The sequence below is a fragment of the Pinus tabuliformis genome, chromosome 2_1, assembly GCF_031772625.1.
Source record: "Pinus tabuliformis cultivar Carrire ecotype Pingquan chromosome 2_1, CPIR1, whole genome shotgun sequence".
Classification (NCBI taxonomy): Eukaryota; Viridiplantae; Streptophyta; class Pinopsida; order Pinales; family Pinaceae; genus Pinus; species Pinus tabuliformis.
The window spans coordinates 505,311,427-505,338,622 of NC_142299.1; the positions used below are offsets into that span (position 1 = coordinate 505,311,427).

General features: G+C 36.4%; 1 protein-coding gene and 2 pseudogenes across 1 annotated transcript; all 3 read left to right on the top strand.

Annotated features, from left to right (window-relative positions):
* The first annotated feature begins 1,481 nt into the window (after window positions 1-1,481).
* LOC149201170 (jasmonate-induced oxygenase 2-like) lies at window positions 1,482-4,127 on the top strand. Its single transcript, XM_089401216.1, has 4 exons — window positions 1,482-1,810; window positions 1,921-1,978; window positions 2,090-2,254; window positions 3,858-4,127. Exons 1-4 carry the CDS (start codon window positions 1,482-1,484, stop codon window positions 4,125-4,127), a joined length of 822 nt encoding a protein of 273 aa, XP_089257342.1.
* Window positions 4,128-18,290: 14,163 nt separating this feature from the next.
* Window positions 18,291-19,052, top strand: LOC149201171 (jasmonate-induced oxygenase 2 pseudogene; annotated as a pseudogene).
* Window positions 19,053-25,654: 6,602 nt separating this feature from the next.
* LOC149201172 (uncharacterized) lies at window positions 25,655-26,562 on the top strand (annotated as a pseudogene).
* Window positions 26,563-27,196: the final 634 nt, after the last annotated feature.

The window sequence follows — 27,196 nt, forward strand, 5'->3', positions numbered from 1 at the left end:
TCACACAAATCTGCACTTTAGAACAACCCCGGGCACACCTTGCCCAACCTTCGACCAACTCCAAGAATGTTAACCAAGTGAGCAACCTTCTATGAGATGTGCGCATGAGCTATGCGCATTCCCTTCTCTTTTTGCACACTTCCTTCTTGAGTCCTTACGAAGATGCTTCGTTGAGTTCGTTGTTGCAAATGAGCTTTAACTGCTCCAATATATACGCATGGCAAGGGGGTGTGGTAGCCTTTTGGCCGACCACATAACTATGTTTTATCACACCCTTTGAACGCCTTGGAGTATGTCGGCCAGCCCCCAATCATCTCCACGCTCATAGGATATAAACTCCCTTCCATCGCTCTCCATTTCTTGTATTTCTTCAAGTGTCGTAAAACTGTCGTTCAGACTTTCGTTGCATCCAACTCGTAGGAACGTCGCATTGTCGTGTAGACTGCGCCCGCGCCCTGCTCGCGTGCAACCCAGCCCGCGCGCCTGTGCCCGCGCTCGTTCGACCGTCATGCGGCCCGGCTTGCCCGCGCCCAACCGCGCCCGGCATAAACGAAGACCTTACAAAAGAGGTCCTGCACAAAGAGTTGTAATAGCATCATATACAAAATTAAGTTCTGCATAAGGAACTGACCAATGATTTGAAGATCTTTACATGAAAGTATCTCTAGGATAGACCCTAATTAATAGCCCAAATGCCATAGATGATTACACATTTCAAAGAGACTATGCTATAAAAGCAAGTGTAGACTCAAGAGTCGTAAGAAAAATTGAAAGAGACCCCCATTTCCACCCAATCCGCACTATAAAGAGATACTTCCAAGGTTAATAAGCTATCTAGTGAGGGTAAATATCATATAGAAGGGTTTATGGATGTTGTGGAGAGATTTTTTTTTCCTTCATATGGATGCATCTATAGGCTCCTCTTAACTCATCATAACATTGAGGGTACAAGTGGAGGGAAAAAAGTAGTCCCTAGATAAGCTTACCCTGATTATGGGCAAGGATGTTATGGAAAATTATATAGCTTAATGCATATGCTTAATGAAACCTGAGAGGAATAATAGATTCTTTCTAAAGAAATCCTCAACATTTAGGAAGGAACACAAGCTCACTACAAGCCACTAATGAATATTTATGTCACTACATCTTGAGTCATCTAATTGAGTGACTAGCTCAAGCTCACTTAGGAAATTACCACCACTTAAGAATTCAAGAAATTTTCCTAGGACATCCAATAAGTAGAAGACACATTTGAGGAGCTGGAAGCTTCCAAATTTTGTACACTCCTTCCACATCAATCTCCCATCAATTACATTGGCCATACCGTTAGCACAACAGCTATCTCAAGGATGAACAATACGTTATCCTTTCAATGAAATTCACTAAAATGTTAAAATCTGACAAGAATTCAGTGTGTAGAGGAAAATCATTTCACAAACTATTGAAAACAAACGTTTGACGAGCACATTCCAGTTATCGGTATGTCCGGGTTGAACGATGATTGCCGCTGCGAAACGATGAAGGCAATCTTAGATGCATGGAGAGAGTGGGAATTCTTCCAAGTAATTAACAATGGAATGGCTTCTCAACTTCTCACGGCTGCTATGAACGTCCGTAGAGAATTTTTTAACCTGCCGTTAGAGGAGAAGCAGACGTATGCTAACGATCCTATTACATATGAAGGATATGGAAGTCGAATTAGAGTGCAGAAAGGAGCTTTTCTTGATTGGGGAGATTATTACTTTCACCATTTCCTGCCACCCAGTATCAGAAATGAAAGTAAATGGCCTTCCAAACCAGAGAATTACAGGTAATGACAGCTAGTTCTAAATCTCTGTCTACAATTATAATCTAACGACAAAATATATATTGCTTTTGTTCAGAATGACTTATGAGCATATTATAGAGACGTTGATGCAGGATAGAGATGAAAGAATACTGCAAAAATGTGGTAGACCTTTGCCTGAAGCTGCTGTCTGTATTTTCTGTCAACCTCGGTCTTCATTCGTATTATCTGAGGGAAGCATTTGGAAGAAAGGAAGATATGGGCATGTGTATTCGAATAAATTATTATCCAGCATGTCCATAGCCAGATCTGACTTTGGGTTTGTCATCTCACTCCGATCCAGGAGGCATAACATTCTTACTTCAAGATGATGTAAATCCGGGGCTTCAAGTGCGAAAGGATGACTCCTGGGTTCCTGTGAAGCCGATCCCCGACGCTTTAGTTGTAAACCTAGGCGACCAAACGCAGGTCAGCGTAGGAAAAACACTATATCGTAGTTATAATTCAATAAGATCTTATTTTTTTGTAGTTCTGGCAGTGAATTAGATTAGGCAGTGTACTTTTTGCGTCGTCGAACCGAATACCAGGGTAGGCCACTTGCATTTTAAACGTTATCTTCCGTTCTCATCAATGATAGGATGGACTTTGTAACGTCGAGCTCTAGAACATTGAATTGGATATGAGTTTTAGATTTTGTTTTTTCATAGCTTCGGATTTATTAAATGCAGATGATTAAGATAATTTGTTAAATTTAGAAAAACGGTTCTCCAGATCAGCAATATTTAATCATTCAACGATATCTAATCAATAAACAGTGGAGGATAGATGGGGATTAAATATGATACGAATGGAGGGTTCGTAGGAAATTAACACGATAATAGTTGATATGAAATTTGATTAAGTGGATTTTTAAGGGAAAAAAATAAAACATTTGCGGACGTTTTCATCATTTTATTTCTATGATTAAAGAAATTAGAAAAAAAATTATTGTTTTTAAGGAATTCTTTTTTTGGTGAAACAATATATTATGAATCTTATAATATATATGAATATAATAATGCGATAAATATTTCAAATTTGGTAGTAATATTTAATGTGAGTAGAAGTACCATATCATCGATGCATAGTTTTTTTTCCGAATTAGGTGGAGGTTGTGGGTAGTTTCAATCTTTGATGAGAAAATGGTCATTTTGATTGCAGGAAATTAAGTGTCTTGTGGAATGAATTTTATTTTCTATAATTGAATCCCATAGTTAATCACATGGTATTAAAATAAATATCTTTATTTTTCATTTGTTTATAGATAAACTAATTTTCTTATATGTATCAAGTCTTTCTTTATTTTCCACTTGTCTAAGGGTAAACTAAATTTACATATATATGAATCCAAGTCTGTCCCATCCGGTAAGAGGAGTTATCTCTTTTTCTAGGTCCATTTGTGTAATGATAAACTAATTTGCTTATATACATATGAATCCAAGTCTGTATTTTTTTAAATATTGTGGAGTTAGAGATATATATATTTGTTAAGTAATAAGAATTAGATATTGTGAGTTTTGAGATAATTGACACTTCTAAATACTTAAAATCATATAGGTTTGAGTTCACTCCGCACCACACCAGCTTTTACAATGTCTTAATTTCTATCCATGGAGTTTCAAACAGATAACTTTTACGGTATTAAGTACCTTAACAAAACAGCTTATAAAAATTACTTTAAACCCAAAAAGCAATTTACTTCCTCTAATAATAGTAATAATAATTTTTTAAAATCTGATTTTTAAAATTTATAAAAATGCGAGTAGTTATTCCAAATATATATATATATATATGAGAATTGAATACATCCCCATATCTACATAAAATTATATAATTAGATATTTTTTTAATTAAACAAATACTATTAACACAATTTTTATTTTTTTTCGAATATTACTACATTACATTTCCGATATTAGACTGTAAGCACTGCCAATAAAAAACAATTTCCTCATGAGTGAAGCACAATATTCTAAAATATACATGGAAATTGGGATAATTTTTTTATAGCAATGAGTTTCTGCTCGTGCAGATATTTACAAATGGGATGTACAAGAGCGTTGAACATAGAGTTGTTGTCAACGAAAGCAGAGCTCGAATGTCCATCGCTGGTTTTTGCAACCCTTGTGGAGACAGAAATGTGGGCCCTATTCAGGAGCTGATCAACGAGTGCAACCCTCCATTGTATAGAACAATGCCATTTAATGAATATAGAAAGTTTATAAGAACGGGTGGTACCAAAGGAAAGGTGTATGTAAATTCGACTGCTATCTGTAAACAGATTCAGAGAAACGGAGTATAATGTACTCCAATGCCCTCAGTCAGATATTCCGATCCCGTATACAGTCAAGCGTGTAGCTAGTTATGTATCTTTTGTAATAGGATTTATTATCATTTCTCGTTGTATTTATTCTTTATGTCATGCAGCACTTCCTCTTCAATATGTTGCCTTTCGTTGATTAATCGATGTTCGATGCTTGCAAACCATGTTTTCGTGACGTTCTCAAACTGAATTATCTATTATCACACCACCGGTTTTTGATTTCAACCTCTTGGTTTTGTAAACTCTATTTTAGAAATATTTTGAATTCCATAACTTAAAAAAATTATTGATATTCACTTATGTTCATATTTTAAAAATATTCTAAAATCCATTAAATATTCTAACATCTATGAATCAAAAACAAATACTCGTATATGTTTTTCTACCATCCTTAACATAACAAATACTCGTATATGTTTTTCTACCATCCTTAACATTAACTTTACAAAATTATATGTATTCCACTACCAATTCTGACTGTGAGTATTCTTTTTAATGAACGTTGGTACTATTTTTGTCTGAAAAATCAAAGTAAACAAATCCTTTGGAATGACTGGATTAGCTTTTTATAATATATTATTTTATCGATCATATATTCACTGTTTTCTCAAATAACAAAAGGAAAAAAAGGATGTGCAATCATTCGTTATAATTGCCCTAGATTAAAGTCAGATTGCAGATTCTTCAAATATTTGGGAGTCGGATGGGCGTGGGCAAAAAATTGATTGCGCAATCTACAATCGACTTAAAAATACCCGTTATAATTCAACCTTATGATTGATCAATATATTCACTAAGACCAAAATTATGTCCTGATACATTTTATGTTCTCCGAAGAAATGATTCCACGTCTGCAGTTGTGAGAGTTTCGTGTAAATGAAAAATTGTAAGAATAAAAGTTTATGCTGAGAGTGAAATTGGTGAATTTTATTAGTTTTTGATATGCGAAATAAAAAATTAAGTTTAGTTTATATAATTGTAAATTAGATTTAATTTCAGTGTTAGCAAAATTATTTTTATCTTTTATTTTATTTGGGCTTAATTTTCTTTAATGATTTAAAAAATTAAAGAATGATTGGGTAGAAATATAAAATTGAGCAAAAACAGTTAATTTTTTTTGTTTGATCAAGTGTAGGACTTTCTATTAAACTTAGGCAAAATACATAATTTACAATGAGCCATACCCACTCTGTGAGAGTTCAATAGTCAGCTGGGCAGGCCAAACCACCCAAAATCCCAAAACTAAGAGCATCTAAACCGGAACACCGAGGAGCCGCCAAACAAAGCACAAGGAGCAAAGTAAACCTTAGAGGAAAAGTACCAAACCTGCCATGGAACCACAAGAGGTCCCACCACAAGTCAAACTGAAAACTGACAAATTGACAAACTAATAAACGGATGAGCATACCCGAAGGAAGTTAAATCATAACACTCTAAAGTTTTTCAGGTCCGATTAACATGCACACATAATCTCCACTGTTGATCCTCTGATCAAGATCCAACAGTCCTCATGGATATTGGAAGAATGAGAAAAACGAGAGTTAACTGCTCGATGAGGGTGGTTTTCTCTCTCCTCGTTCCGCTACGTCTCACTCAATGAGTGGAATCGGAGCCAAACATAGTGAAATTAGAAACCATTCAGCCCCCACCAAAATACCGCTTGTGGTATTGGACCAGTTGACTCGCGTAAAAAAAACCGCCCGACCTTTTGCCACGTGTTGTCCCTTAAATCCTTCCAGCTGGTAGTAATTGAGCCAATCCCGTTCACCTGGATTTTCTATCAACCACCACCTAGACCAAATGACGAGAGCTCCCCTGCCCTATGGAACAGTCCACATCAAACCGTTCAACCTTCAAACAAAGGGAAACCTGACCTTGGAAAATTACTGAGCTGTGACGAGTTGGACTGTATGGCAACCTCCATCTTCCTGCTAGTCTTCGGGGTTCCTCTGATTCTCCCTGTTAGTCCAAAGGTCCATATCCTGGGTAGTGTTCATAAAGAGTCCTCCAAGAATTTTCCTGGAGGAACCGAATCCCAAGAAAACTAGGAATCCCTGTCCCTATTTGTGACTCCTTCATTTGCCAACCGACCTGCTAACATATTAGCCTTCCTTTTTACATGAGAAAATCTAACAATTTTGAGGGTTTGCAGGTGAGAATAGATGCAGTAAAAAACCTGCAAGAGTTTATAGTGCTTAGGCACTTTATCTGGAGGGGTACCATTACTAATCTTCTTAGCCACTCTAGTAATTAATTCTAAATCCGCTTCAATTATAGCATTGTGTGAACCAGAGTTCAACAAGATTTCATTGCTCTAATGCCATGAGTTCATCCATGTTGTTTGTAGCCTTCCCCAAGTGGCCATGGGAGATCATCTGAATTTGTCCCAGGTCATCTCTTATGGCACCTCCAAAGCCTGCTAATCCTGGGTTGCCCTTAGCAGCGCCATCAATATTGACTTTTAAGAAACCATAAGGAGGAGGCTTCCAGATGGTTGCACACATGTTTAGAAAGTTCATTGTATTCATTATTCTAAAGGGATTAATAGACTGGAGTCCCAGGTGAAGAAGAATTCTCTCCTCATGGGGCAGGGGAGGATCTTTAGGAAGGGTCCCCATTAAGCTTCTAACTGTATCTTTGAGCTGCTTTAGAATTTGCTCAATTATGTGTTGAGGTATGTGAGTTTTGTTTTTGAATATTCGACTATTGCGCTCCTTCCACACATGCCAGATGAAAAAACCTTGAACCAGAATCCAGGCTTTATTTACTGTCTCATTCCCTGATAAGTTCTTCCTCCAGTTCTTTAGAGTGTTGGATATGTTGAGACAGTCCCTGTCAGTTTGACTAAATATAGCAGCCACCCAGTCCCACACCATTGAAGTGAAAGGACAGAGGTTGAGAAGGTGTTCAATCGTCTCCTCATGTGCGCCACAAAGGTGACACCTGGAAGGACCAATGAAGCCTTTCTTGAGGAGATTCTCCCAAGTTAAGATCTTCTTTTGATGCACTAGCCAGTTGAAAAGCTTTATTTTAATCCAATGCTGACTTTGCCAAAGTTTCTTCCAGGCCTGATCGGGATTCACAAAGTTAAATCTTGTGACTTCTTGTTTGGCCTCTTTGAGGTTAAAGTTGCCTTCAGTGTTCTTTCCCCATCTTAATTGATCTGTTGAGGAAGAGGCAAGAATCCTTCTATGCTCGAGCTCCTGGGTGAGGGCTTCTGCCTTGGTTTTTAGCTGGCCTTCATCACTATATCCTAGCTCCTTTCATTCCCTCCATTTTCCATTGTTCCTTCCCTAAACCAAAAAGTCCTTTACCAGAACCATACCTTTGTTGTTTGTGTCATTTTTGAGATCTGCAAATTCATCCTTGTAAATATTGGGTTCCTATTTCCAACTATCCTCCCAAAATCGAGCAAGATCCCCTGCCTGAATTTCCCAAAAAAAATGGTGATGTATAATGTTTTTATTATCCTAGGAAAGCTTCCAAATATGGGAGCCCTTAATTTGCCCTGACATTCTAATATGATCCTTTTTCTGCTAGTGCTTGGCATATTTTTGATTCCAAAGCTTAGCCCAGGGGGCATTTGGTTCCTTAATCCATCTCCACCAACACTTGGCTCCCGAGACTTTGCTCAGGGTCTCGGGATCATGAAGCCCCAAACCACCATGGCTCTTGGGTTTATAAAGCTTGTCCCAGGCTACTAAGGCCCACTTCTTTTTCTCTTCTCCTCTTCCCACAAAAAGTCCCTTTGAATGCTTTTTATTAGCTGCTTATTACCTTGAGGAGTAGGAAAAGCTGAAAACATAAAGGTGGGAATGGACTGCAAGACTGCCTGTGTGAGCATGAAGCAACCTGCCAGATTTAGTGATCTGCAAGTCCATTTTTTGATCTTTGTCCTGAAGATTATTTAAAATGGGTTCCCACACTTTCTTGCTTAGTGGTTTGTCAATAAGAGGAATGCCAAGATATTTGGAAGGAAGCTGTTCTCTTTGAAATCCAAGAATTCTGGTAATATTTCTCTAAATAGCAATATTAGTATTAAAGAAAAAAACTTTGGACTTATTAAGGCTTACCTCAGTGCCTGCTGCCCTAGAAAAGTCATTTAAGATGTTTTTGATTGCTCTGGCCTCCCTGACGGTGGGTATGCCCTGCAACATAGTATCATGTACAAATTGTTGATGAGTGTTGACCTCTCCATTTGCGTTAAGTTTGATACTCTGAATTGTTCCCTTCAGCATTTTCCATCTTAATCGCTCTACCTAGCCCTTCCATCATGAGGACGAAGAGGAACGGTGAAAGCGGATCTCCTTGTCTGAGCCCTCTAGAGCGAGTGAAGGTCATTAAGGGAGCTCCATTAAGCAGTATAGAAAAACTAGTCGAGGTAACTAATGCCATAACCCATTTTATCTAGTTCTGATCAAAACCATAAGCTTTTAGAATTGCTCTTATGTAAGCCCAACTCAATTTGTCATAGGTTTTCACGAGGTCCAACTGAATGATCATGCCAACTTGTTTGTTGCTTTTGAGAGACTGTACCACCTCATGAGCTTGGATGATATTGTTGAGGATTTGTCTTCCCTCCACATAGTCTGTTTGCTCCTTCGAAATGAGAGAGGGAAGAAGTGGTTTGAGTCGATTGGCTATTACTTTGGAGATGATTTTATACACCACATTACATAATGCTATGGGTCTAAAACCATCCGGAGTCATGGAATTTTCCTTCTTTGGAATCAGAGCAATGAAGGATGCATTCAAAGCTTTTAGCACCTTTTTGGATCTTCTTGAGTCTTCCACCACCTTGAGGATATCATATTTGACCGTGTCCCAACAGGCTTTGAAGAATTCTACATTGAATCCATTCCGGCCTGGTGCTTTTCCACTCTGCATTTCATTAATCACTTCACTAACTTTCTCTTCCGAAACTGGCCTATTGATATTGTGGTTGTCCTCTTTAGTAACCAACTGAGGGATATATTGAGTAAAATGTTCAATGAACCTAGATCTGTCCTGCTGAGGCTCCTTTGCAATGTTGCAGAAGTGTTGAACAAGGACCGATTCCATATCACTGTGAGAAACTAGCTCAATGCCTTGAGAATCTTTGATCTTTGTGATTCTGTTGTGTGCCCTGTGAACCATGGTGGTTTTATGAAAGAATTTTGTGTTTCTTTCTCCCTCTTTAATCCATTGTATTCTTGATTTCTGCCTCCAACGAATTTCTTCTTGTAAACAACGATTCTCCCATTCTTCCAGCAGAGAGTTAGTTAATTTTTGCCTCTCTTTAGTGAAGCCATCTGTAATGATGAATTGATTGATCTCCTAGAGCCGCAGTTCAATTTCTCTTTTGGCTTTGAAGATATCTCCAAATTCATTTTTGTTCCAAGCTTTAAGATGAGATTTTATATGTTTAAGTTATTGCTGGAGCATGTACATTTTTGAACTCTGAATATTCAACTCCTCTCTCCACCATGTCTCAACGTTATTAGTGAAATTAGGATGTGAGAGCTAGGCATTTTCAAACCTGAAAGGTCTATTTCTCGGAGTACCCATAAAGGTGGCTTCCAGCTGTACAGACCAGTGATCAGATCCTCCAAAGGGAAAAATGGAGGCTATCATGGCCAGTCTTGAGAGAAAGAGGTCCTCTGAAATCATGAATCTATCAAGTTTGGAAGCAACTTGATGGGCCCCTCCCCTTTTGTTGTTCCGGGTGAAGGTTCCATTTATTGTTTCAATATCCAGCAGCCTCATGTTCCCAATGAAGTTTTGGAAGGCTATAGAGTCTCTACCTAGCTGTCTAGTGCCTCATTTTTTTTCCAAAAGAGATCTTATCATGTTGAAATCCCCTGCAACAATCCAGGGTAGAGTGGGATGTCTCTCTCTAAGTTCCTCCAAGGAAGTGAGAACCTTGAGCTTATCTGCTAGCTATTGAGGTCCATAAACATTCGTGATCATGTATATCTCCTTGTCCCCTACAGGTTGACATATCAGGGAGAGGTAGTTCCTGGATGCTTCAGCATCCAGAATTCCAAATTTTTGTGGGTCCCAAAAAGTGAGAATCCCTCCCACTGTATGATCTACCTTAACCTCTAAATACTCATAATTGCATAACCATTTATTATGAATATCTCTTATCTTTTCCATCGAACATTTTGTTTCCTGAATAAAAACCATGTTTGGTTTTTCTTCTTTCATTGTATTGCTCATATTTCTTTATTTCTTTCTATGACCTATTCCTCTAATGTTCCAAGTTGTGAAATTCATTAAGAAATATTAGTAAAGGAATAACGTGCAAGATCTTTCATCTTACCTGAGTTGATCAACAATTTTCCACATTCGTTCAACAATTCATTCTGCCTCTTTCTTCCTCTTTTCCTACCTGAGTTCTTTGGATATTGTGCCTGAGGATTCTCCATTATCTTGACCCCACTTGGCTCCTAGCTTTCATGATTTCTTTTGACTCACGTTCCCTTCGCTTGTGACCTCCAAAGAAAGAGTTGTTGTACTCTATCATAGTCTTCTTTTGGCAGGTAGTCCACCCCTATTGTTTTTCCTTATTCCAGAAATTTCTCTAGACCTATATTTTCCCTATCTAGAATCTCTTGTAATTCATGGTCCTTTGTTCCTGCTTCACTTGGAGTCATCTCCTGGTCCCGACTGATCTCCATTAGGCCTGATAGATCATCCTTTTGCTGGTTGTCTACTGTGATATCCTCCATGTTAGCTACCATGTCCTGTTCTTTTGTTGCATTCTCCATGTTTTAGACTGTCTCCTTGTTCCTGTCTTCTTCCTCTAGGATGTTGAAGCTATTTTGTCTTAAGTGTTTTTCCTCATTTGTCATCTTATGTGGATGCTTTCCTCCTTCTCCTTTACTCCCAATTTTGGTGAAACCCTCGTGGTCTCCCTCGACTGTGTTCTTTTTTATTATCCTCCCTATTGATTGTAGGGTAGTCTCTATATAGATACCCATGTTCATGGCATCTGCGGCATCTAAATGGTACGTGCTCATAGTCCACTGTCTGCACCCATTCTTCATCATATACTTCTAAAATGATCGCTTTCAGCAGGGCTCCAGATAGATCCATTTCCACACATATTTAGGAAAAGGAGGTGTATCTCCCTTTTAGAGTTGCCTCTGAGATTTTTAGAAAATGTCTCGGCTTGCTTCCTATGGTTTTCAGATATTTTGGTAGCCAATAGTCCAAAGGATGGGAATATAGTCTTATCCAAACTGGTACTGAAGTGAATGTTTCACGTTCTAAGACAATGTCCATCATCCATGGCCGGATGTAGAGTCCTGCCGCAGCATAGAAATAGGGCCCCCCTTCAAACACTCTGTCTTTGTCTTCCAGGTTTGCAAACACTATATTGAAGAACCCCTTAGAACCCAGATGCAAATGTATTTCCCCTTTTGGCTTCCAATGGCTCCTTATCCATACATGTAAAGCCCTTTCCATTGGCCATAACCCCATGAACTTGCATATAATTGCATGCTCCGTCATATGATCTCTATGAGCTTGTATCGGTGGGTCACTCAATACGACCCGAGGAATAATGCCTGACTTGGGCTTGCAGAGTCCCGTAGTCTTTCTGGAAGCTGGTTTTTCACTACTACCTCCGTTCTCTTTTTCTTTTCTTGTTTCTTTTTTATCCCCTTCCTGATCCTGATCTCCACTTCTCCTAGATGTCCCTTGACTTCTGGTTTCTACGATCTTATCCAGTGGTTTTTTGAAATGTTTCTTTCCCATGTTCTGACTTCCTCCCGTAACTGCCTAGCTATAGGAGGGAGCAATAGTTCCCCCTGCACTCCCCGCCATGGTACCCTAAATCAAAACCATGCCTTCAATTCCAACCCTAGCTTCTCCACTGCTGTGTAATCTCTCGACTCCCTTCAAATATTAATATTATTAGCTAGCAGAAAGAGTTATTACACAAATCACATTTCTTGTATTTTATTGATTTCAAGGGTTATATATTTATAGTATCTAGATGATTGAAAATGACATATCTAGATAGCCATTACAACTCATACACAAGAAACTACTTTTAAATTGACACCTAGAGACTCACGATAACAACTTACACATGATAGGGAAGCATTACTTCCAACATGATTTATACAGCATTACTTCCAAGATGATTTATAAATATGATTGTATGTATTTTTGACTTCGTTGATATTTGCCAACAATTTTTGCAATGAAATTTATATGTAAAATTTAATTTTGAATGTGAATGAAAAATCCCTATAATATTATGCAAAATATAGATTTCATAGTTCAAACTCAAGTTAAAATTCGTCGTATCTTTTAAATGTGTGGCACAAACAAAATTTATTGCAATGAACCTGACTAACTTATAAATATTACATTTAGATTACACCTCTAGCACTTAGATTGTGTGACTTCTTATGTTCGAAAAATTTACATTCAAACAACAAACACAAGGATAATTCCCAATATCACATCAACATTCAATATAAATGCCACAATATCATAACACTGTATATATAAACATAACATAATCACACTTCACTTCACATTAAAGAAATGATAATACATGTGCGCAAAACTTCTTCCTTAAATGTGTCTTGAATTCATGTACAACAAAATTTTTGTGCCATATCAATGATGAGTGAAGGGGTTGTGTTATGGTTTTATGGTATGTAATCTGATAGTATGTTGTGGGCGAATTGTATTGTACATGAATTAAAAACTGATATAAAGGAAAAGTTTTGCATAGGTGTTGTCATTTATTTAATGTGGTGTGAAGTGTTATTGTGACGTTGTCTGGATTTGTAGCTGAAGAATATTTTCAATTGTTTTGTCAAAACATATACAGATAAATTAGGATAACAATCGAAATAGACAGGGCCATTGGATAGAGGAGCTATGATCCCTCCTATCAATGAGTCAATGTATTTGTTATGGTTTAGGTCTCTAATAGTGGCTACAACAAATGTGTTTAGACCCTGATGCGTTAAAGCATGAATCCCAATGTGGATACATCCCAGATGAAGATGCTGAGATTTTAGTCTTTTTGCCTCAGCCTGAAGTCGTTTAGAATTTAAAAGAGGAATGGATTGTACACAGTCAGAGTTTTCTTGGATTTGACTTATGGATTCTTTAATAGAGATTCTAGTTGCTACTTTTAAATGAAAAGAAGACAAATCTGAGCAAACTTCAGATGCATTTATTCTGGTTAGCTGCCATCTAGCAGAGGGTTGCGTTTCTTCATATTCTAATTTATCATAATTTAAAACACGGTTAGATGCTGATGCAAACATATCCCTAAGGGGATTATCTTGAACATATGATTCTTTTTCTTCTATTTTGCAGAAAGAAATAGACTTTATGAATGAATCCATTTAAATTTTGAGTGTTTATGAGTACTAACCTTCATGAACCAAACGTTACTAGCTCTGATACCAATTTGATTTGATTTGATTTGATGTTGGGTATTATAGTTGTGACAAGAAGTCACAGGTGTTAATAAGTATAAGTGTTAGAGGCATAGTAAATAGTCATAAGTTTGTTATAATCATTATGATAAACTTTGTCGATATCATACGTCTAGGAGAATCGATGCATTTTAATTCAAGTTTGGTGTAGAAGTTTATATATATATGAGTTTGAATTCGAAATATTTCACTGGGTAAAGTAAATCTCTCAAGAAAACATTGTATTTTTATAGGTGAATGGATTCACAAAATTTCATATCAGAATCCATGCATCTTAATAATGTGAACTATTAACTTCATGGGATGTGAGCTTCCAAGATATGTGATACATATAAGCTCATATGTTAATGAAGATATATTTTGTAAGAAAATCAATGAAAATTACGCGACACAAATAAGGTTAAGTGTTAATGAAAATCATTGTTATGGTGAATCCACAACCAAAATGGAAATGTTTCACTTAATTATAATTATTTTACTAAAATTATTGGATGTTATACAAACTTGCATATAAAAAAAGAAAACAAATTGACACTCATACATCTACATGGAACTTAAAATGACGAGCACAAAAAAACAAATAATCATCATCAAATTTTAACGTAATAAGAAAAAGAAATTTGAAATTCCAAGTCTAATTGAAAAAATAACTGTAAATTCTATAAGTTTGTCAGTACTCCTACAAATTTGCATTTGTTAGAATATTTCTATAAATTTTGGAGCATTTGTTCCTTCGGGTAAGGATGATAGAATTCAACATGCATTAAGTAATGAATACATGTTGAATGTTGTTGTACTTACTTGAAGGACTTTACACAATTATTTAAAAATAAAAATACAAAAATAGTACAATCACCGTGACAGTAGGTATGATGGTGAAAGATAGGAAACATCCCTCAACATGAGTTGAGTAGGCTACCCTCACAAATAAACCCTCAGTACTACCTTTCTGTATTGTCTTCCTCCTGCATAAGTGATTTAAAGCTCTAATATGATGCCTCCATTCAATGAAACAAAATATCACAAAGGGGTGGTCGTTATGAGCCTTAAATTATCTATCATTGATTGTGCATGTAGGTATTTGTGACATATTTTTCAATGTTCGATTGACATGGATCTTGTAAGTTATCGGTGGTGGAAGTTATCATTCCAGTAAATTTAAGAGAGGGCTATGGAAATTTGGGATGGCTTGGGAAATTAGGTAATTGCCTCTCCTTGGTTGGTAACCTTCCCCCTTCTAAAGATCTATGTAAGGAAAATTTCTACTTTTCTCTACATTTGCTAGGGCTGGTTACTTGGGAATTTGTCTCTTTTAGGGAAATCCCCTTTAAGCATCTCCTCTAGTTCACTCATCACTCAAGGGACTTATTTCAATATTTTTTTGTTGCCTCCCATCTATTTAGAGATAATACGATCTCACGTAGTGTCTCGATTGAAAGGGACTCTCCTTTGTTGATGTTTGGGATTTTCTATCACTCGTCTGAGAAACTTCAGAGTGACCGGTATTATTAGGTTGGACACTATTATTTTCTGATGTATTGTTGTGTTTCTTGGTGGAAATCAGTGTCTATAGGGATTCCTACCTATGGTTTTGAGGTGGTGGAGATATGAAGTAAGTAGGGAGGAGTTGGCTTTAAGGTGGGGGCACGAGGAAGGTGACAGGGAAAAGAATTGACAGTAAACATGGGAGGAGAATTTCCAAGGTAAGTCAATCGAATTGGACAAACAAGAATAAAGTGGACGAGAAGATTAGTGGCAAATAAAGGCTACATTACTACCCAAGTAGGGTGTAAATTAATATTATAATAGCTCAATTGAACTCTCTGCAATAGGATATAATGCTCATAGCTCTATGTCAGTATAAGTAGTGGGAGATAAAATTGTGAATGCTTAATTAACATGTAAAACTCCAAGGCATGAATGTACGATAGATGGATGAGCTAGAAGCATCGAGGTAGAAAATCGTTGTCTTGTAAGATGAACTATAATCTATGGACGCTAATTCCATTGAGACCATTGCTAGGAGTGGGCATGAGGTTGATTTTCTATTAGACCTTAATAAATTTCCATATATTTCTAGATAATCTATGAGGATGTAAATTTTGTTGCATTTTAGGCATGTTTTATCAGTGGTATACTTTGTTCCATGAATTCATGTAAAAGTATATGGCACAATAGAATTTTTTGTAACTAATATATATCATAAGAAACCCCAACAATATGATAAAATATATAATCCTCGCATATCTCTATGACTAGGAACAATTTTTCTATATAATACAAATACTCATTCTCGTTTAAAAAAATATCCTTTACCTACAATTTTGATGCAAACTTACAACTATCCTAAAACATGTTCATTACATGCCTACTTAACAAAACAATTTACACATTGATTTGTATCATTTACTATTCTACCAAACTAATGTGCCTTTCTAGTTTTTTTTTATAGGTCAAACTTTTATTTCATATATATATATATATATATATATATTTTATTTTAATTTAATTGATAAGTAAGTCATGACATTTCCTTACCTATACGTAGCCATTTTGGATGAGTCAAAATTTAGAAATTTTATAAAAATAATGCTAATCATTGTTCTCGATGATTATGATATGAAGTGAAACATTATATTCAAGCTACAATAGATTTTGAGTTACAAGTACATTCTTATACATATAAAAATTTTTAATTCTTCAACATTACACAATTTGGCATTTACTCATAAGAGTTGGAATTTTGCATACTTTCATAAGTTCATATTATTGAATCACGGGGAATTCAAAAAGCTAACTCAAATTCCTTCAAAATTGGAGTACTCACAATGAAAATATATTCATATAGATAGTTATAATAATAAAATGATAGTAATTTTAAGTTGTGGATATCCACTAGTATCCTATATTATTTTAACTTTATTTTGCACCATATTTGAAACACATTTAAATCAATTGACCTCTATTAATATTAATGATGTGTAATAAGGTAAATCAACCTTGAAACTAATTCAATTCCAACAACCCCTGACACTGACTGGCACGTTAAAGTAAAAATGTACATAAGGATTGTCGTAATTTTATGGCTATTTTAAGCTTCAAATTTCAATGGGTAGTGGGGCTTGTGAAACCTTTATCATCCAGAAAAATGCAGGTTTTGGACTCATTAGCTCTAATTTAAAATTCTAGAGATATTATAGTTACCTTTATAAAAAAATAAATGGTGGGATATTTTTATGTGAGACACATAATTGGAAAATATTCGCAAATGTGTAAAACAATGTTGATTGTGGAAATGGAGATAAACAAAAATAAAGTACCACTTGTATAATAATAACAAAGCCTTTTTTTATCTCGAATTGTTTTCCTGGTTTATCCACTGAGTGCAAAATCCCTAGTCACGCAACATAAGAATTATTGTTAAGAAGCACATGAATATTCACAAGGGAAGCTCTTTGTGTGAGTGAATAAGATGGTGAAAAATGGAATATAGATAACAAGAGTAATTGAATTTAAAAAATGAAGGTGGGGGGCTATGGCTCTCAGAGTTTATGTTCTATGCACAAATTAGACACTTTGCAATCATTTCCAATGGCCAATCCTTGTTATATTTTCTTGAAAATGGTGGATATAGTCTACCCTAAATGATTTCCATGTAAAGTATATCGATGAAAACTAAAATTTACTCAAAACTACAACTCTAGTAATGCAATAATCTATAAAGCTACTAGGGAAATCATAATAGGAACTCCAATATTTTGATCAGACTAAAGAGGTCATGCACAAAGAGTTGTAATAGTGTCATGTACAAGATTAAGTTCTGCATAAGGAACTGACCAATTATTTCAAGATCTTTACATGAAAGTATCTCTCGGATAGACCCTAATTAATAGCCCAAATGCCATAGATGATTACACATTTCAAAAAGACTATGCTATAGAAGCAAGTGTAGACTCAAGAGCTGTAAGAAAAACTGTAAGGGGCCCCATTTCCACCTGATCTGGACTATAAGAAGATACTTCCAACGTTAATAAGCTATCTAGTCAGGCTAAATATCATATAGAATGGTTTATGAATGTTGTGGAGAGATTTTTTTCCCTTATGGATGCATCTGTAGGCTCCTCTTGAACTGGTCATAACATTGAGGGTAGAAGTGGAGGGAAAAACGTAGTCCCTCGATAAGCTTACCCTGATGATGGGCAAGGATGTTATGAAAAAATTATATACCTCAATGCATATGCTTAATGAAACCTGAGAGGAATAATAGATCCTTTCTAAAGAAATCCTCAACATTTAGGAAGGAACACAAGCTCACTACAAGGCACTAATGAATATTTATGTCACTACATCTTGAGTCAACTAATTGCGCTAGCTCATGCTCACTTAGGAAATTAACACCACTCAAGAATTCAAGAAATTTTCCTAGGACATCCAATAAGTAGAAGACACATTTGAGGAGCTGGAAGCTAAATTCCAAATTTTGTTCACTCATTCCACGCCAATGTCCCACCAATTACATTGGCCATACTGTTAGCACAATAGCTATCTCAAGGATGAAGAGTATATTATCCTTTCAATGAAATTCACTAAAATGTGAAAATCCGACAAGAATTCAATGTGCAGAGGAAAAGATCATTTCACAAACTATTGAAAACAAACGTTTGACGAGGAGATTCCAATTATCGATATGTCTGGTTTGAACGATGATCGCCGTTGCGAAAAGATGAAGGCAATCTTAGATGCATGCAGAGAGTGGGGATTACTCCAAGTGATTAAGCATGGAATAGCTTCTCAACTTATCACGGCTGCTATGAATGTCGATAAAGAATTTTTTAACCTGCCATTAGAGGATAAGCAGACGTATGCTAGCGATCCTATTACAAGTGAAGGATATGGAAGTCTAATTGGAGTGCAGAAAGGATCTGTTTTTGATTGGGGAGATTATTACTTTCACCATTTCCTACCACCCAGTATCAGAAATGAAAGTAAATGGCCTTCGATAGCTAGTTCTAAATCTCTATCTACAATAATGATCTAACTACAAAATATATATTGCTTTTGTTCAGAATGACTTAGGGGCATATTATAGAGACATTGATGCATAATAAAGATGAAACAATAGTGCAAAAATGTGGTAGACCTTTGCCTCAAGCTACTCTCTGTATTTTCTGTCAACCTCGGTCTTCATTCGGATTATCTAAAGGAAGCATTTGGAGGAAAGGAAGATATGGGAAAGTGTATTTGAATAAATTATTGTCTAGCATGTCCAGAGCCAGATCTGTCTTTGGGTCTGTCATCTCACTCCGATCCAGGATGCATAACATTCTTACTTCAAGATAATGAAAATCCCTGGCTTCAAGTGCGAAAGGATGACTACTGGATTCCTGTGAAGCCGATCCCCGATGCTTTAGTTGTAAATCTAGGCGACCAAATGCAGGTTAGCTTATGAAAAACACTATATCCTAGTTATAATTCAATAAGATATTATTTTTTTTAGATCTGGGATGTGAATTAGATTAGGCAGTGTACTATTTGCATCGTCGAACTGAATACCAGGGTAGGCTTAAATGATAGGATGGCTTTGTTGTTAGAATTAATGGAGAATAGGTTGTTGTTGTTAAGTAGTTGTGAATTTTACTTTTTATAGTTATTTGGTTCCTATTCTCCTAGGATATGATTTGTTGTCCCTAATAAATTGTATCTATTTAATATTGAAGATTAATGTGAAGCCTGTGTCGCATTTTACTTGAGGTATCTCCTAGTGATCCGCACCTGAGAGCTCCTCTTGTGTTAGATTGTCATTTCATGTCTTCCCTATGTTAATCTTGACATGGTATTAGAGCTGCAGGGCTATTAATCGTGTATCTTGAGTGAAGGGTGCGACTGAGGTGCAATCGTCGCATAGTTTGGGTGGAAAAACGTGACGATCACACTGTAGAACTTATCCAGGGATTCAATTTTAAAACAAAGCACGACATCATGACTCCATGCTAAATAGCTACAAAGACCTTTCTGACTGCCTGGTGGATAAGGGCACCAATAGTGGAAACAGAAAAGAAAAAAAAAGAGCTGCGTATGTTTTTTTCTCTTGTGTTGAGTTGTGTGTTTGAGGACATCTTGTTGCCTAGTGGTGAGAAGACTGTCTTGTATGCATGCCATCGAGGAGGGGTCAGTGGTGCGGTGACTGTTGAGATCGCCTAGTGAGGTTGACGTTGAGTCTGCACTTGAGACTTGAGTAGTAGTCATCATCGTTCTAGTGGAAGGTGTTAGGCCCGAAGGCAAGGCAAAGAACAAAAACTGCATGTTCCTTTTGGAGCTCTATCATCTTAGTGGAGGAGGACGCGAAGAGAGCTATGTGAGATATGCGCAACAGAAATAGGATCCAAGCCCGCACGATCTGAGAACATCTATGGAGGCTGCTAGGGTGGAAGGTAGGAGTGCAGGTGCATGGAGGCTATGAGCTCCTGGATAGACCTCGATTTCCTCCAAACTAAAAACACCCCCACCTAGTCATATGCCATTTCCAAGACACTGGTAGAGCAAGCAGCACTGCAATACAGGAAAGAACAGGGGCTGGATGTGTTAACCATCATCCCAATGTTGTTGGGTTGTTGAGGGGATTTTCATCTCGGAGGCAAGCAATAGTGGTATCTGGCTGCAGAGGAGCTCATGATTGTCCATAACTGTTCCATTAAAAGGGACGAGTAGAGACATACACAGGTTGAAGTTCGATATTAATGATTTTCAAATCTGTGCATGGCACATTGTCGCTACATGCCAAATGGAGCGCCGTGTCCATGTAACTTCCTCTGATTTTCTCGTATGTTACATCTGAGATGGCCATTGCCGATGTTTGAGTCATACACGCCCTTCTTTCACAGTAATATTGGTCGATATTTATTCGGATTTTTACATTAGATACTTGGATATTGGAGGAGACACCTCTCACAGATCCTATTCCTCCCTGCCATTTTTTGATCCGAACGTCGTTTAGGGAGTCATGGACAATGCTGTCATAAACAGTCACATTTTACACACTAGATTTTGCTCAGTCCACTCTGAGCACTCTATCAAGATCTGAGGTTTGTTTAATTTATTTAAGTTTTTTATTCATTCAAAATGAATAATCAAATCACGGATGTTTATCTCAATGAGAGTAATAAGCTTGATGGTTCCAATTACACTAATTGGAAGTTTAAGCTCTAAACTCTGCTTGAGGGATAGAATGCCTACGGAATTGCCACAGGTGATGAGGTCAAGCCAACTATTGAAACTAGTTGATCAAATACAACGATTCAAGACTGGGAGAAAAGGGATATGAAGTCAAAGGTTCTCCTCAAGTTATCAGTCAAATATTGCATCATCCCTCACATTTGGGAGTGTAAGACAATGAATGACATATGGATGGTTCTCATATAAATGTATGAGATCAATAACACCAGTAGAACATTGTACCTTAGGAAGAAGATTCTCCCTATCAAGATGGAGGAGAATGAACATGTTTCTTCTTTCATATCCAAAATAAAGGAGGTTAAAGATAAACTAACTGATATCGGCCAAAATGATTATCATATGTTTATGACAGGATTGAATGCAAGAGAAAAGCCTCCAGGCTTTGAAGAGCTTACCGGGATCTTGCTACAAGAAGTGGAAAGGAGGTTGTCTCTCAAACCTCAAAATCCAGATCTTACATTGATGACCATGTTCAAGCCAAAGGGGAAAGAAGTGGTTGATCATAGGAAAGGCAACGTATCATGAAAAATGACACCAAAAGGTATGACCTAGCATAAAAATGACTCTACTCCTAAATGTTTTTATTGTGGTAAGATAGACCATATTGCTAAATTTTTCCATAAGAAAAAGGCAGATGGGGAGAGGTACAAGCAGAGAAGACATGCAAGTCATTTGGATGATGTAGATCAAAACGAAGATGTTAGATTATTTATGGTTGAAACTACACTAGCCACTGAGGAGGATGAATCAGATATTTGGTTCGTAGATTCTGGAGCCTCCTCACATATGATAGGTAAAAAGAAATGGTTCAGAAATTTTGAAGAATCCAACACTGGAGTAAAAGTATACCTTGGAGATGATAGAGGGTATGAGATTAAGGGACATGGAGATGTCCTTGTCACTCTACCTGATGGAAACATCAGGAATATATATGATGTGTGGTATGTACTTGGTATTAAGAAGAACCCGATTTCTGTATCAAAGGTTACAGATTAGGATCTCAAGGTAGAATTCCTTAAATATTATTGTATCATTAAAGACTTGTTGGACTAGATGAAGCCTATTGTTAGAAGTGTTCATATAGGAGGACTCTACAAATTGGATGTGAAGAGTACACCACCACAAGCATTGATGTCATTGGATAAGTCTGCTGAAAACTTTTGGTAACAGTGACTTGGGCACATCAGTTTCAACGATCTTCTACTGTTGCAGAACAAAGGTATGGTGAGTCGTCTTCCTATTTTGAAAGAGTTGCATATTGATTTTGAAGCATGTGCATTCGGTAAACAACATAGAGATGAATTTCATGTCGTTAAAGATAGGAAACAGAGGGATACACTCGAACTTGTACACACTGATTTATGTGGGCCTATGCAGACATGATCGTTAGGTAGGGCCTACTATCTTCTAATCTTTGTTCATGATTGTACAAGATTCAGATGGGTGTATTTTCTTAGACTGAAGAGTCATGCCTTTGAGTATTTCAAGTAGTTCAGGAACATGATCGAAAAGTAGACATGAAAGTTCGTCAGGTTTCTTCTATCAGATCAAGGCGGAGAATTCAAGAAAGGGGATTTCATCAAATACTACAAAGAGCATGGGATACAGCAGCAGTTTACAACACCTTACACTCCTTAGCAAAATGGAGTAGCTGAGAGGAAAAACAGAACACTAGTGGAGTGTGCTTGCAGTATGTTGAAAGGTAAGAATCTAGCTAATGGATCTTGGGTAGAAACTGTCAATACTGCAGTATATTTGAAGAATAGGAGTCCCACTAAAATTCTTGATTATAAAACTCCTTTCGAAGCATTTTTTGGCTTCAAGACTACAATAAGTCATTTTAGAGTATTTCGTTGTAAAGCTTATGCGCATGTTCCTAAAAAAAACAAGAAGAAGTTAGATTGAAAGGCCATTAAATATACCTTCATTAGATATTGCAGTGAGTATAAGGCTAATAAATTGTTTGATCCTTCTACTCACAAGGTGTTTGTTAGTAGAGACGTAGTATTCCATGAACAAGTTGATGATGGAAATCCTATTCAAGATAATGAAGAATGGCATGTACCCTTACTTTCACATGAGGATGTTGAAACAGGGATCAATCAACAACAACAACAAAATAAAGAGGAGGAAATTGAATTCAGTCCACAAAGAGAAGAACATAGTAGAATAGTTGACACCCCACCACTCAGGAGATCTAGCAGGCCGAAACAGTTACCATCTCAGTATAGGGATTGTGCACTCATGACTGGTATGTTAAACATTGCAGAACCTTCTAATTTTCATGAAGCTAGTAAGAGTTCTAAATGGAAGGAAGCAATGAAAGAGGAATATGAATCTATTATTAAGAATAATACTTGGGATCTAGAAAAGCTTCCTCATGGTAAACAACCTATAGGTTACAGATGGTTATTTAAGTTTAAATTTAAAGGAGATGGGTCTATTGATAACTATAAAGCAAGGTTGGTTGCAAAGGGGTATTCCCATAAATAAGGTATTGACTTCGAGGAATCATTTTCCCATGTTGAAAAACTAAATACTATTAGAATGATTATTGCTTTAGCCACTAAGCATCATTGGAAAATACATCAATTAGATGTTAAATCTGCTTTCTTAAATGGTCATTTAAAACAAGAAGTATACTAAATGTAGCCTGAGGGGTGTTCTAAGAAGGGAGAAAAACATTTAGTCTGTAGACTAAAGAAATCGTTATATGGTTTAAAACAGGCTCGTAGATCCTCGTACAACAAAATTGATTCATTTTTCCTCATGCATGGTTATAAACATAACAAAAATGATCCTAATTTGTATATTGTGTTTAATGATGAGGGGAAAATAGTGTTGATTTCTTTATATATATATGATCTCATTATGATAAGGAATGCATAGAAACTCATTGAAGAAATCAAGTAGCAGTTATCACAGAAATTTGAGATGAAGGACATTGGAGAAATGCATTACTATTTGGGTCTAAAAGTTTGGAGAGATTCAAGACAAACTTTCTTGTCCTGGGTTAAGTATGCTAAGAGTTTGCTGACTAAATTCAAAATGGATGAGTGCAAGGCTGCATTTGTGCCTTTACAGTAGAACAACAAACTTTAGGTGAATGATGGTTTGAAATATGCAGATGCAACATTGTACAGACAATTGGTTGGTAGTCTTATCTATTTGACTACAACGAGACCAGATCTAGTTTATGCAATGAGTGTTTTGAGTCAGTTCATGACTCAACCTCATGAGAACCATTGGCTTACAGCAAAAGGAGTAATGAGGTATCTGCAAGGAACTTCAGACTTTGGTATTTTGTATTCTGACTCATTTTATGTTAGCTTGATAGGTTATACAAACTCTGATTGGGCAGGAAATTTAGATGGTAGAAGATCAATTACAGGTTACAGCATTAGCATTGGATCCGAGGTCATCTCTTGGTGCAACAAGAAGCAGCATACTGTAGCCTTATCCTCAGCAAAAGCAAAATATCAAGCTATGTGTGTAGTAGCATGTAAGGCATTTTGGTTGTGCAGACTTCTCCAAGATGCAGGAGAAGAACAGACAGAAGCTACGATTATCAATTGTGATAATCAAAGTTCCATCAAATTGGCTTACAATCTGGTGTTTCATAAAAACACTAAGCACATAGACACTCAATTTAATTTTGTTAGGGAAAAGTTGTAGTCCAAAGAAATTTGTGTTGAATATTATACTTCTTGTCATAATATGGTTGATATATTTACTAAGCCTATGGGAAGACTGAAGTTTGAATTGTTTAGGGACATATTAGCTGTGTTTAAGAACCCTTTCTCCATTAAGGGGGAGTGTTAGAATTAATGGAGAATAGGCTATTGTTGTTACGTAGCATTTTACTTTTTGTAGTTATTTGGTTCCTATTCTCCTGGGATATGATTTGCTGTCCCTAACAAATTGTATCTATTTAATATTGAAGATTAATGTGAAGTCTGTGTGGCGTTTTACTTGAGGTACCTCCTGGTGATTCACACCTATGAGCTCCTCTTGTGTTGGTTTGTCATTTCATGTCTTCCCTATGCTACTCTTGATATTTGTAACGTCGAGCTCTAGATATCGGTTTTGGATTTTTTTTGTCTAGCTTCAAATTTATTAAATTAGAAAAGCAGTCCTCCAGATCAGCAATATTTAATCATTCAACAATATCTAATTGTTAGCTAATCATTAAACAATTGAGGATAGATGGAGAATCAATAAGATACGAATTGAGGGTTCGTAGGAAATTAACATAATAATCGTTGATATGAAATTTGTTTGAGTGGAATTTTAAGAAAAAAATAAAACATTTATGGATGTTTTCATCATTTTATTTTTATGCTTAAAGAAATTAGAAAAAAATGTACTATTTTTTCAGTATTTTTTGGTGAAACAATATATTTAGGCCGATAGGCCTTCCTATGCATCAACAATCGTCAACGCTTTTAACCTGCTCCATTGGATCAGGTGAGGCACTTTCAACCATTGATTTGAAGTGTGATTGCTTTTTCTAAATATCATTGAGTTGCCTTACTGCTTTTTCACATTCTTTTATGTCACTATTAAAGATATTTTCACTGCTTTTTCTCTGTAGTTGTTGTTGCTGTTCTTCTTCCCTGGATTTACTTGTAATGCCTATTGTAGTTACACATCCAACGATAACAGGGACAGGTGAGTTGTAATGGATGCTGGTACAATACATTTAAAGAACGCTAAAAGTTAGCTGTAATTTTGAGATCGACATAAAAATACTTTTCAAGCAGCCAATAGTTCACAGAAGGTTCACACAAGAGCTCTGGTAGATTTCATCAAGTGGCATCTCCGCCTGCCATGAACGCCCTCAGTTCTGATAAGATAAACATGAATTCCAATCTCCAGAATGCCTGGTCTGTACCATCTTATATTACTGTTAAGAAGATGAAGATGAGAAGAAATCCCCAAAAAAGCAGCAGCATTGTCAGAGCTCAACTGGTACAGTTTCAAGCAAAGAGAAGGATGGATGTTCCGTTCAAACAAGGAGCTAGGAAAGGAGAAGATTATATAAAAGAAACATAGAGGATAGTGAAGATTACATTTTTAGATTCTTCGAGGGTTAACTATTTGGGTGACAATCTCTGGTGAGCTCGTCTGAGGCCTGTCACATTCTTCACCATCACGGCCATCCCCTTCTGTGATGTCAGGTGAGTTCATTCATGTTTAAAAGCTTCTTAAACATCACCCAGTTTCAATTTCTTTGTTTTTTTCATCTTTTGAAAGCGACCAAATGTAATATCTACATCGGGTTCTTTTCAAATTTGGAATTATTGTAAGCTATTTTTGTGAAAAATCTGCGTTGCAGGGTTTTACACACAAACTACTCCCTCCAATTAGCATCCAATACATTGATTTTAGATATAAAAGTTTTTCAAGGTCAGAATAATGGATTCGATTTCCAATTTAATTTGCAAGGAGAGCTTCTTGTACACGGGGAGTCATCTTTGGTTTTAGAAAGTGAGCAGACTCCCGGCTTCAGAGGGTGGGTTACAATGGGGTTAGATGCGAATCTTCCATTACCCTTCTCTTTGATGCAAGATTATATTGTTCTCCCGGTTGGGAATGGTATCTTGGATCAACTCTTAGGGGCCGTGGAGAGAGAATTGTCTTCCAGAATTATAATGGATTACAACATTTGGTGCCATGTTTCGACTCAGTTAACTGGTACAGTTCCACAACTGTCCGCTCCATGAGTTTTTAACTTTTCTAAATTCTGAGTTTGAACATATCAAAATGTATCACTGTTTGGTATTTTAGTGAATATAATGTATGTAAATCGAATGTTAATAGAGGTTAAATCTTTTCTGTACTTATGAATCAGAGAACAAAGCCGGTCGAAATACATTGAAGTTAAAATATTAGTTAGTCCCATGAATAACACAGATACATCTCAGGTTAACGTATTTGATATCAAGAAATTGAATGACATGGCCTTGGAGTGTTGGTGATGTTCTTCTGTTTTCCATTTAATGCTACAATAGTCTTAGCTTTTTTATATCTATAAAAACATTAGATCTCTTCTGATGCAAATTTGATGCACCGAGATTTCTTTTCGAACATTTTAAAAAGTTTCAGACAGCATTTCGTGAGTATATTTTTAAGTTTTGCATTACATTTTAAAATGATTAAAAAAATAGCTAGATGTTAGGGTGGTTCAGATAAATTTGACTTGGTAAAGTTGACGTGTGGTTTTCATGTTTTATGTTTATAACAATTCATAGTTTTATTTATGGTATTATTCTCTAATATAATTTATTTAAAAACTCAACAAAATCAATGATGATTATTCTGAGTGGCTATTAAAATCAAACAATAGTGTCTTTAATT

What these genes read in the sequence shown, in the direction of transcription:
- LOC149201170 (XM_089401216.1), top strand. Translation starts at nt 1,482, where the DNA reads ATGTCCGGGTTGAACGATGATTGCCGCTGCGAAACGATGAAGGCAATC. An exon ending in TCCAAACCAGAGAATTACAG is followed by an intron (nt 1,811 to 1,920) that starts GTAATGACAGCT and finishes ACGTTGATGCAG; the next exon opens with GATAGAGATGAAAGAATACT. An exon ending in ACCTAGGCGACCAAACGCAG is followed by an intron (nt 2,255 to 3,857) that starts GTCAGCGTAGGA and finishes CTGCTCGTGCAG; the next exon opens with ATATTTACAAATGGGATGTA.